Consider the following 13176-nt stretch of genomic DNA (forward strand, 5'->3'; position numbering starts at 1 on the left):
TTTGGCAGGGGGGTTGGACTCGATGATCTCTGGAGGTCCCTTCCAACCCCTACAATTCTGTGATTCTGATTCTGTGATCTCTCAAAACAACAACAGACACCTTTGAAAGAGCAGACAAACTGTCATTATTTACCATGAACACAGAAAGACCGAAGTGAAACCAAGGGAATAACTTGCCTACACGAAGGTTATGAAACAGTTTGTATTTTATACACAGAGTATATGTACACTGGTTTTGGAAATGTGGGTTTTATCCATGCAAATTTAATACAAAAAAAAAAAAAAAAAAAAAAAAAAAAGCAATTTATAAAAAAAAAAAAAACCCCAAAAAACAGTAGGAACATTTCTTCAAAAGAAACATATACATGTTGGAAGCTCCAGCGGCAATGGAAGTCCTGAAAAAACACTGAATACACTATTGTACAGGTAGACAATCTTCAGAAGTGTGGAAAACGCACTTTACAAGAACAGGAAATGCAAAATTAATCCAAACTCGCTATCAAATAGATGTTAAGTATATACACAATGTAAGCATCTGTTTTTAAATGATCACTCTCCAACTGTGTGCCTCAGAACTGCTTCCGTCCCGTCCTGCACATGTTTACATATTGATCATTCGGTCACGTTGCGTTTTCTGAGTTCTATCATCACAAATTACAAAATAAAGTGACTGAATACCGAGTGATAGAAAGCAAAACACGTTTTCCTCGTTCTACACATCACACCATAGTAAAAAGTATTCACACGATTCCCAATGTAACCCACCAACACCTCTGCAGTGCCTCCACGCGCCCCTGTCGAGCACTGAGAGCTTGCATTACTGCTGGTGCAAGAGATATCGACCCCTGCAACAGGGAAATCAACCCCACGGTTGCAGCAATGCTTACTGGAACACTGCAGTTCAGTAAACAGAGCCAAGTTAACACGTTTCAAGTGAAGAGCACAATCTTCAGAAAAGGTTTCAGTGCAGACCAGTGGGAGATCTCATGCCTGGAATGGCACAACCAACATATGTAGCAATTCGGGAAAGATTTCATCGATTCCTTCGTATTTAAGATAAAAAAATAAATGAGAAAGCATCACCGTGGCCACGGTCCAAATATTGGCTGCTTCATAACCTGCCCTCAGATAATTACAATAGGGGACGAGAAAGTCAAGTTTTCCTTATTTCACACAATTTTGAAATAAGCAAGGAAGTCCTTGGTAGAGCCAAGAATTCATTTTCAATGCCTGACTTTGTGGTGTCACTTACGAAACTATAAACTACTTAGGGAAACTCTGCTCTCACTGAAGGCAATGGAAAGTACCCCAAACCATTTAATGTGCAGTCAGCTCAAACCATTCTTCTCCTCTAATGTTTGCTAAGGGAATAAACAAATCCTGGAAAGGCTTTTGAGAGTTGGTCTGTTTGAATATCAGTATTCTAAGATGTGTGCAGATGAGAAAAATATTTAAAAAAAAAAATCCTTCTTAGAAAGTTTAGTTGGCTATAAAACATCTGAACTACAAACGACTGGTGATATCATGTTTACATCAACCCTTACTCCTTCCAGAGAAATTGTGCTGCTCATGGCAATCCCCTTTGCTTTTTATCTCAGAGAAATGCCAAAAAACAGAAATGGAGCAACTACAGTGTGCAACCAGGACTGCAGGATGCACACTGCCAGAGCTGCACTGTGTGAAATACTTACAGGCAAATAAAGCAAAGCCACAGTTTATTGCATAAATAACACAGGAGGCAGAACTGCTCCTGTAAGGGGGAGATTAATCCGGCACCAAGTCAATCACATTCCCTCTACTTTAACAATCAAGATCAGCAGAATTTTATTATTGTTATTATTGTAATTCAAAAGGGTCATCTGTAAACAGGAAATATTTCATTGGCTGTGTGTGCGTTGCGGAGGAGTGGGGTTTTCAAGCTTGCTTTTCCAAGGAAAGGTCAGTGTTTAAATAAGATGCACCGCTTGAAAGGAACACACATGTTAGTCTGATCTGGGGAGGAAAACAAGTTTCATTTACCAACACAGAGTCATCTCCTGTCTGCAGAAAGTGCCAAGAACTCCTCCAAAAACCTCATGCTCGCACTGTGTCCAGTTGAAATCCACTCTCCTGAGATAAAAAATATATAAATGTTGGTTTGAGATATTGCTGAACAAAGTCTTGCTTACTGCTTGACTGAGATTTGGTACATTACTAACGCACCTGACCTTTGCATTGGCACAGAGACCTCTTTGGAGACAGACTGCCTGTATTACACATGAGAGCTACTTTACTTCCTTAAATAAATACTTAAATTGCACAAGTACATAATGCCAACCCTTCTCTTCAATACGGAGAAGGAAATTTGGTTTTAGTGAAAATAAATGGAGACGTTTTGTTTAAATTTGGCCAGCCTCATGTTAAGCTGAGAAGACCACTGCTAAGCAATAAAGTATTTGAAATAAGAAAGCTCAGCAAAGTGAGATGAATCATAGAATGGCCTGGGTTGCAAAGGGCCACAATAATCATCCAGTTCCAACCCCTGCTGTGTGCAGGTCACCAACCAGCAGACCAGGCTGCTCAGAGCCACATCCAGCCTGGCCTTGAATGCCTCCAGGGATGGGGCATCCACAGCCTGCTTGGGCAATCTGCTCCAGTGCCTCACCACCCTCTGGGTGAAAAAGTTCCTCCTAACATCCAACCTAAAGCTCCCGTCTCAGTTTAAAACCATTTCCCCTGGTCCTACCACTACCCAATTATACTGAGGTGACAGACCTTCCAACAGTACGAAAGCTGTGCTTAAAGAGTATTTTCTCTACCATCTTAATACTGTATGGCACATTAGAATATTTGCATTAAGTAGATAAATCAGTAACAACGTTAACCAGAGATCACTGCATTAGCCAAGAAGTTGGCACTGCAGCTTTGCTCGTGTCACACAACTCACATTTTGCCTAAAAAGATAAAAACTCTTCTACTGAAACCAAAAGCAAAGTTTGCACTGACTTCACTGAAGCCAGGACTTCATCCAGACACTCCAACAATTCACATCAGACATTTATAGTTCCAAATGTATTATTCTGTATTTCAGAATAATTTAAATTTTTGGTTGTATTTTGAAAGGCCTTCGGATAGATGTATGCAGACAGTTTTCTGAACAGCCAGCAAGCCCCGACCAACACAGCAGACTGGCAGCACTATAAACTAGATGTGAAGCATTTCTAAAATACAATGTCTGAAGCCATCATCCTTTACAGCTATTATTTCAATGCCACTGTTATAAGACCACAATAACTGGAACATTATTGCTTAAAGCATCCGTGTGCTGCATCCAATAACAGAGAAAACAGGAAAAAAAACAGAGGCAGGCAGAAGCCCTGTCAGCTGATTCACTCCAGCTTACAGAGCATATTGCCAACATTATTGCCAACGCCATACAGCTACTGCAATAACAAAAGCACTCTCAGTTAATTCTGAAATTCATTAGGAAAACTTAACATAGCTTCACTTTCATTTTGTGTATCATTTTTTGGTAGCACTGCTCCAGAGTATTATTTGGAAAAGGCGGCTACAGGAAAATGAGCAAAGATGCACTCAGGTATAGCAGACCTTTACTCAGGTTGCTCCAAAGGACACTGGAAAGCCTTCATTTTTTGCAGTGCTAAAGAGGAAATCCTCTAAGCACCAGGAGTTATTTTCCCCATATTGAGAAGTCCATAATAACGTCCAAAGACTTGCAAAGCATGAGTTATCCCCACTCATGGGGAAGGATTCTGGAGTGGTTACAAAGGGTAATTTCTGTAGTTTTCAATTTCAGAGGTTCAATTCAAGATGAGGACATGAACTTCATATCCAGTTATCATGTTACTAGGAGATAACGTGCTAATCTCATAAAACTGTTAAGTATCTGGTATGTTACATCAAGGGGATTCTTAACATTTACACTGTGATATGGTAAATTGATAAGTTTAGTTGTATTTGGATAGAAAGTGTTTAAAGCAAGAAAAAATATCTAAGTGACAATTAAGCAGCAGTGTGGATTGGGTTAAGCTAAAAAACTTGGAGTGACCATTCATAGCCAGCAACTCAATGGCCAACAAACTGAAACAGAACTGTTACAGCCATCAGATACTACGCAGCAAGGAACTGAAAGACAATGAGTTACTCCTGTTGGATGGTTGTGTTCTTCAACTGCAGCACACAGCAACAAGAAATCAGCTTAATGAAACACATTACCTTCTCATTTTAGCCTTAGCATGACCTCAGATCACAGAATTAGAGGCACTGCCTTTGAATTTAAGTTGTTGAAATGAGTATTATGTGACTGATGCAACAACCAATTTAAGATACAGCATCTACAGCATTTCAAAATGGCAAAGCACTACAGATCACACGTGTATTCTGCTTAAGAAAGATTTTAGACTTGGATGTTGGAAATGCAGTTTTACATCAGCTTTTCAATGAGCTGTGAAGCCTTAAAGGAAAGGACAGAACCAAATCCTGTTACACACAAGGCAAACACATCCCTCAGCCAAAATTAATTTAGCCTAAAACAGAATATCTGTGACAAAGCTTTTTTTTTTTTTTTTTTTTGTAAATATGAACTACCTATCCAACAAACCAATTCAACCTGCTACTAAAACCACCAAATGATTTGCAGCCTTTCTGGAAATGAATTCAGCTGTGTATTCTGTGCAGGGTTTCAGAATGCTCTCAAAATGCTGAGAATCTGCACAGAATACAAAAAGAAGATAAAAACAAACAATGCAGCACAGTGGGAATTGTACTCTTTCAGAAACCCAACGTCTCGGCACAGTGACATCTGTGCAAACTGATCTGTGTGCTGTGCCACACTCTCATGCAACTCGCACAATAAATCCTGCGAACGTGACAAGGACAGACACCGAGATTCCTCAACTCAATCGTGGGTAATTGCAAATTGTAAAAATGTAATGTGAACCCAGGAGCAGTATTACATGAGGTCCTGGGATTCACAGTATAAACCTGAGATTTTGGCAGTTTTATCAGAATGTCCTCCATTACTTTGTATGCATCACGAATCCTCACTTCGTACTCACCACGTGTGTTTGTTTGTCCCAAGCAAAGAGAAGTAGACAGCTTTGTTTACCCAACAATACATTAAAACAAACAAAAAATGATTAGGTATTATCAAATTAAATATCATAAATAAAGTGTATTTACAGTCTTTTCTAGTTATTAGATAACGACATAATCAACTGTGCAACAAACTTAAAACACCCAACATCAAAAAAATGTGAAGCATCAGTTAAATCTCCACGTGTTGATTTTACAAAAAACTATTAAAATATTTAAAAATTCCCATTTTATCTATTTTCAACAAAGAAATCTCAAAAAATGTTTAAGACTAGTAAGAGTTATCAATTACACAGGCACTTCACATGTAAACAATCTACAGTACAACTGAAAAAAATATTTGGCACCAACCTAGAAGACTGGAAAAAAACAAAACTCAGTGTCCTTTTTCCCATTGTTTTGCATCACCACACACTCAGACTAAATACTGGCAATGTTGGAAGTGCGTAAGTTACAATCAGGAGTGCAAAAATAAAAAGAAAGAACACTAAAGTTAAGGTTTCTAAGAGAGTGGGAGTGGATTACAGCTATCAGTCACTGCGTTTTTACCATCAAATCATCGCCACGTTTTCGTTTTGCCTTTAAATCAGATAGTTGACCTTAATAATTCAAGCAAGGAGGATCAGGTTTTGTACTTCTAAATTAATTCAAAAACCGTTTCCAATGTAGAAAAAGAAATCCAGCATTTAACTGTAACACTGTGAGATGCTAAATGGTCATTTTGAACTTAAAGTTTTAACTTTTAAATGGAAAGAGAACCTGATGCAAAATCTCTGTGCATCCAACTACAAAAGGAAACGAATCGTTATGGTATTTTAACATCAGCTGACTCCAAGGTTTTCATGTATAATTCCAAAGTAAGGCTCTCTACAGCATCTGGACAGACATTAGTTTTTGATGGCTTGGATGTTCCTATGTAGGAATCCTATGTAGGAAGCTGAACTGCTCCAGAGCTTCCAAGAACTCGTGTTACATGGCAGAAAGTTGAGATACTTTCAACGTGGGCAATTCAAGCAGAGCTTGAACTGTGAGGCCAACCTTCACCAGACCCCTCTCCTCCAGTATGTGATGAGGCAAGCAAAGTCTCTCCTGTAAAATAAAGTAGAATAGGTATTAAGCTTCATTCACTCTTTCCCAGCTGGGTAACAAAAGCATTCTCCCTGAAGTTGCACATATGTCAGATATCTGCATAGAAAACATCTTGATGTGGGAAATTATCAGTTTTCCCCTTGGGAACTCCTGGAGGCACTAACAGATTGGGTTCTCAGTATTATTCCTGCTGTTGGGTGCCAGCTGGAAACACAGCATCCTCAGTTTAATGCTACAGGCCAGAAATAAGACTCTTCCCTTCCTTTTGTGTCTTTAAGCTCCTTGGACAGTGTTATAATCATTACTGCTCCCCACCTGCTTGCCCTGCTGCAGGCTCTATTTACTGACATACCTTTGGTGTGATAACGTTAGTCATGAAGGCAGTTACCATACCTGTGGAACGCCCAATTTTTTACAAGCATCCAGAAAGTTCTCAACATTTCTTCGGCACTTTGCCATACTGAGTTTAGGCTGTAAAGAGAGGATTTTCATCAGGTAACTGTGAAATACTGTTTACATCTGATGCAAATTCTGCAACAGCTGCTAAAGTACAAACCAGAACACAGATTATATAGATTCAATACATGAAAACAGCTCTTCAACCAAACTTCTGAGCCTTATTTAATAATTCTTGAAAAAGATTGAATACGGCAGATATCATACGTGACTTTTTTTGCAATCAGCTTCAAGAATTTGTTTTCAATTATGATGCAAAAAAAAAAAAGTGAGCTAAGTGTGCAAAAAAGTGAGCTAAGTGTGCAAAAAAGTGAGCTAAATGACTTACCACTGCTGGCGATGGTACGTGAATGCTGGCAACAGAGCGTGGCCTTATGTGGTTGGCTAGATGGCAAAGAACGACTCCGTCCATCAGTGCTGCCCCAATGTCATCTGGCAAGATTACTTTTAACCTTGATTCAAGATTCTGTTAAAAAGCCCGTGAGTGAGTTGTTTAGCTAATTATTCATTTTAAATACGAGGTGTTTTAAAGCAGACAGTTTTAAAAGGGCATTTTAATATTAGGATTAAATGGAGTCAATTCATACTTCACTGAGCACAATTATTCTACATCAAGATCACATTCCCTTTGCTTGTTCTGTTTTTCCCTTTCATTCACACAGCCACACACACTGACACAGACATTCAGCCAGCAACTACCACAACAGCTCTCAAAACCATATGCTGAATCCCACTGCTCATAACAAGAAAGCACAGAATTTAAAGGCAGAAATGTGAGGCTGAATACCTCCACAGCTGTTACTGTGTAGAATTTGTGGGCTGAAATCACATAGAAGTTTACTAGAAGGAGGAGTAAAAGACTACCAAGGTTTCAACTGTGGTTCAAAGCAAACTAAATTCACTGCACCTACATAGTAAATAACAGTACATACATTGCGAAGTTGTCTTATTTGTTCCCTTTCTTCTCTTAAATGCTCCATCTTCCTCCTCATTGTAAATCCAGGATCCATTGCTCCATAGTCCTGGCGAGCTGCACGGCTGAAAGCTATTGGACATGACTGAAGTTAGCCTTCAGAATTCAGATTTTAAGAACAGTAATAAAATCTACCATCGAGGATAACAGCAGGGAAAAACATGCTACAGAACTTGACAGAAAAGAGACACAACAGTATCCTGAAGTAACAGATGCTGTCCATGAGACAGTCTTCAAATAAAACATAAATCATCTTATTTAACTGCAAGTGCATTACATCAAAATATGGACACAGAACTGACTTCACTATTCAAATACCTAAGGTATATGTTTCTATTTGTACTTCTGCAAGCTTATCTTGCAAGCTAGGTTTGAAAATATTTTTATGGAGGCTAAAGAAAGGAACAAGAATCTTATCCAAGGGTTCAGAGCTTGTCTCTTAAATACTTTGACTGCAATTCACTTCATTCATCATGTTCAGAAAGCCTAACGACAACTAGATTTATAGAATACTGGCAAAGGAGAACTAACAAGCCTCTTAACTTCTATGAAACCCCAACTTCCTACAGCCTAGGACACAGACAACTCCAGATGTGCACAGCCAATCATGCCCTTATATATGCAACAAGCTAATCTTGTTTGGCACAGAGTTTCAAGAGCTGCTCACAAATGACAAATGATTTGAGGGCCCTAAAGGTGCCACTTGTATGAACTCAGCCAGACACACACTGCTATTGAGGGCTCACAGGTTAACATTTAAGCACTCAAATTTCACTACCATGAAGACAGAAAATGTCAGGTTATCTTTTCTTTAAACAAACAAACAAAAAAGCACAAAGATTGTTAACGTATGTTAGCTGGAAATGAGACTGCAGACTGGCTTTGCCAAATTATGTCTTATACTGTTGACATAGAATATTCTCATGGACCTTAAAAAAAAAAATAGTACTGTAATAGCAAAGTATTTGTGGATATTCTGGAACTCTGGATTTCAGAAAACTGAAAGCCTTCAGATAATCTAGTCTGATGCAACTGGGGGCAGAGTTTTGGAAGAGTCAGAGCACAATAAGGCACCAAGACATGCAATTCCTGACAAAGCTCTGCTCCATGCATCCTTTCATGGGACAAATTACAAAAAACTACTTCTCTTGAAGCCCTGTTGCCTCATCATGTCTCACGAACAACTGCACGCTGTTTCCCTGCTCTTTCACCATGACTAAACATGCAAAAAATAAATCAGTGAAGTTAAAGTGACTGTGCAGCTCTGGGAACTTTCAATTATTGGACAGCTGCTTTGGCAAACCACGTCTTTTCCAGAACCATGCTTGTGGTAAGTACACTGAGTGAAATGATGTGCTGTGTCCTCCCTTTGCATTCATTCCAATGCATGCATCTGGTGTCCTTCTTTTCTGCTCCTGCCTGGGGAATGAAAACCTGTTTCATCATGGTAGCTTACCTGACCTTGGTTTGAGACCAAACGGACCGTGAGTGTTACTATCAGTCCTTTCATAATCCTGTCAAAAAGAGAGAAAGTCTGTTTTCTTCTGTTCATTGCAATAATTAACTTCTGTTCCCATCAAAATAGCGTTTAAATTATTCTTGTCTAAAAAAGAACAGAATTAGCCCTTCTGCTTAACTGTAAAACACTTCTCAGGAATGGATGCTATAATGAAAATGGATAGAAGTGAACTCATCTTACCAAGGCAGAAAAATCAGCACCAGATAAACTAAAATCTATTCTGAGATTAATACCTATTCTCAATCACCTCAAACAACTGCAAACCATTCTGTTAACTGAATTCTAATGCAGATGCAAGCTAATGCAGATATCTTTGCAACTGATTTTTTTAAGAAATGTTTCTTTTCAATTATGAAGATATACTGTGACATGAGAAACAACTAAAAGAAAGTACTCAGCAATCTGGTGTGTACATACATGAGAAATTCTTAGTTCAATGCATTTCATTGTGTGTGGGAGATGTTCTACTCATTCCACTCAGGCTTCATATCAGCACTAGCTGGAAACACTTTTCTTTGGTATGGTATGTTTACAGCTTAGGAGATTAGTGCAAGTGCAGTGAGACTACACAGATGCTACTTACAAAGCAACACAACCGATGAATGAAGCTGCAAGGCAGCATCATACAGATGACAGGAAATCCTAAGAATGAAACCACTTCAGCAGTGTCAGTACCTCTGGGTTCCCTGCAACGTACTGAAAACTGAACCACAAGTTTTACTCGAACCTCTCTGAACAGCTAATGCATAAGGGAAAACTACTTCATACACCAAATTGGATTAATCTTCATTAGCTGCTTTCATTCGGAGAATAAAGGAGACAAAGTAATGCATCTTTCTACAGATCAATTAATTAAAAACAAAAACAAAAACCTAGGGACGACCAGACAGTTGCAAAGGTAAAAATAAAAAAACACAACACGTTATGTCTCTGGTTTCTACTTTTGACTCTTCATTACAAAGAAATAGCCTTAATTCCAGTTCCAAAGTAATCTAGCAGCTTTATGTCTGCATGGCAAACCTGGAGACACGAGTAATGTGCACAAAAAAAATGTTTGTTGAGTGAAAAACAAAGCCACAAACTTGTACCTCGGACGACACAGGAGACTGTGGGGACACATTAGTATTATCACTGTCTTGCTAAAAAGAAACCAAAGAGATGAAATTATAAAATGAAAACTATGATTTAACAAGAAAACATGAAATAATGAAATACAAAATACACGAGACGTACATTTGTCAAGTATGGCACAAATTGGTAGAAACTGAATTTAAAGACATGTAACATAGGAAACACTACTTAAGAAAACTAATGTAGAACATTACTTTATAATACCTTTTCCACACCACACAATTTTGGGTTTTTTTTGGCTGTTTTTTTTTTCCAAATAGGAGTATATTTATTTCACTGTATTCCTGCTATGGCCTTGGGAAAGCAAAGTTGGTTTGCACCAACTCTAGCCAATGTCATGCTGTTCCATAAACATGGCTCACTGGTGTTTCTAAGAGGCAAATAAAACAATTTTCTTATGCATTTCACACAATCACCATTTCTTACCTCATCGTTTTCATTTCCACTTGAACTCTTTCTGGAAGATTTATACTGCAAAACACACAGAATTATCAACGTGAAAATGGAAGCGTGGTTTTCCTTCAAACTACATGGGTTGATACCATTCAGAAGTTACTACTTTTGAAGATACCAAGAAAAAGAACACGTTACAGAATCAAAGGAAGGAGAAAGAAGACAAAAGGAACACCCAATTCCTAGGCTACCCAGGAATACCCAGAATTTCTGTATGTTGATGAGAACAAACCCATTTCAGAAATACTTTTATAATGTGAATTCTGACTGCATATAACATCTGTTTCAAGAAGACAGACCTCAGTAACTGACAGCCTTCAGCATTAGATACAAAAATACACTGCAGAAGCAATTTTAAGATGGATTTCATTTACCACTGCAAAGCCTGATCACATACTTTTACCTACTGAAGGCCACTGCTCTTTCACAGGAGGTCTGTGAAATTTTGCACATTGCTCCTGCCCCCACCTCCTGATTATCTGAGAAGTGCAATGGAAACGAGGGAGAGATTGAAGCAAGAAAGTTACAAAAGCACTATTTAGGATGGAAAAGAAACGTATTTCATTGCATGCAGAGGAAACATACAAATAAACAGGAAAATACAGGTAGAATTGAAGAGTTCAGCCTCCACAAAACTCAATGCTTGAAGTGCATGGGGCTGCAATATCTGCTTTTATGATACAACACAGAACACGACAGATTAAGAGTGTGACTTTGGAAATGGAAGAATCCAGTTTCAGGATCTCTCCTCAGAGATCTGATTTTTAAGGCTGCCTGTAAGTTACAGTTAGAAGAATTTAAGAAGACAAAACTGACTTGAAATTACGTTCTAAACATTCACAAATACGCAACTTCCGATAGCTCTGTTAGGTGAAGTTCTATGTCTTAATGAAACACTTAAGATGTCAGCCTTCCTCTGAGGAGAAGCCTTTTCAAGAGTTATTGAATGACTTCTTTTGTTTTTAAAAGGGAACCTACGTATGCAGTTCATGTAGTCCTGGGGTCACATACAGATGTGTTAAACACATTTATGTCTGGATATTTTGCTTCTTCAGGTTATCCCCAGTATATCTCAAGGGAAATATCTCCTGTGTGTTTGCAAGGAAATACATTACTTTGAGAGTTTATATGCCAAAGCTTAATTTTCTGTGCCCTGTAGACATCCACAGCTGACTACTTTTTTATGCAGGCCTTCAGTCAGTTCTGCATTTAGGTTTTTTCCCCATACTTAACCATATCACAGCTAGCACATAGTAATTCCTTTATATACCCTTGTGAGTATGCTAAGCAGAATTTCTGCTTAGATGGAGCTACAATCCAACTATAAACTATCCCAACAAAAATGCATTTGGGTTCATAAAATTGTCTTAGATGGTAAAAGTTCTTGTATCAATAATATTCAGTACAATAAAGATCTGAAATATTGGCCAGGCTTTAAAGAAATACTAAGGAAGAGGAGTTCTGATTCTTGTAGGCATCCTTAGCTGCCCTGAACAATTACAGCAATAAAACTATATAGATTATATAATAAAGATGCTCTACTAATACTTCTGGATTCTGAGCCAAGTAAATTATTCCTGGTTTAATAACACCCATTGCAGTAGCTTGGCATGACATCTCTTAAGATACTCATTAATGTTTGGCACTACAGACATTATTCAATGCACTCTTTTTGCCAAGAAAATATGGACACTATGAACTGTACTTTGATTTGGCTCTCAGAACAGCTGTGAAGCTCACTTGTGTTGATTCCCCCCACATTTGTCATGGATAAAAGGGTTCACTTCATTTACTTGTTGCCTTGTTTTTGCAAATGAAACTGAGGAGAATGAAGTGAGACAATACTTTTTGTTGCTTATACATCAGTAAATTAAGCATGTTGAGACACACTCACAGCTGTGTGAAATGTAATTTCAGGTATCTGCCTCCACCACCAGCTCAGAACTATTAGTATTTAAATACACTTTTTGAAGTGATAATAGATAACCAATGCAAACCTTTTGTATGAATGCTTATTAAACATGCTTAGATTAATGAGTTAAATGGCAGGATTCTGTTTGAGAATTTTCTCCTCATTCCCCTCAAAGACTGCAGTGTGAAGTTAATTAATGGATGCAAACCTTGGAAAGGGGTCACTAGAATTCAAGTTAGGATAAAACTCTCTAAATTCCCAAGGGCAAGAAAATTAATAGCTTCTTCAATCACAAGGAAGTATCTCGATTATAAAGCATGCTCTATTTTTTCCCCCATAGACTTAATTTCTTTCAAATTCCCTATCATTTTATAAAGATCTTTGATGGTAGAGACCCAAGAAACTGATTTCATAACTTACCAATTAGATCTTAACCTAGCACTGGTCAGAAGTAATCCTATTCCTCTACAGTGTGTAAAAGCACATTTTATCCGAGTGCTGCTGCTTCTCAGCAGTTCTGCAACAAGCAGACACTGACATCTAGTGACC

At 38.2% G+C, this 13176-nt stretch overlaps 1 protein-coding gene across 4 annotated transcripts in view; it reads right to left on the reverse strand.

Annotated features, from left to right (window-relative positions):
* Positions 1–4140: 4140 nt before the first annotated feature.
* LRCH2 (leucine rich repeats and calponin homology domain containing 2) overlaps positions 4141–13176 on the reverse strand; it is a 36713-nt gene continuing 27677 nt past the window's right edge. For 2 of the 4 annotated variants that reach the window (XM_042876686.1, XM_042876685.1), the window contains exons 15-22: positions 10689–10733; positions 10220–10270; positions 9715–9834; positions 9069–9126; positions 7572–7684; positions 6968–7105; positions 6577–6654; positions 4141–6183 (exon numbers count right to left, since the gene is read on the reverse strand). In XM_042876686.1, the coding sequence (XP_042732620.1) occupies positions 6064–6183; positions 6577–6654; positions 6968–7105; positions 7572–7684; positions 9069–9126; positions 9715–9834; positions 10220–10270; positions 10689–10733 (723 nt within the window). In that variant the 3' untranslated portion in view covers positions 4141–6063. The remainder of the gene's footprint in view (positions 6184–6576; positions 6655–6967; positions 7106–7571; positions 7685–9068; positions 9127–9714; positions 9835–10219; positions 10271–10688; positions 10734–13176) is intronic. The other 2 variants (XM_042876688.1, XM_042876687.1) reach the window with 1 other exon arrangement.

The sequence above is a fragment of the Lagopus leucura genome, unplaced genomic scaffold (genome assembly GCF_019238085.1).
Source record: "Lagopus leucura isolate 7727_CA_CO unplaced genomic scaffold, USGS_WTPT01 Super-Scaffold_100016, whole genome shotgun sequence".
Taxonomy (NCBI): domain Eukaryota; kingdom Metazoa; phylum Chordata; class Aves; order Galliformes; family Phasianidae; genus Lagopus; species Lagopus leucura.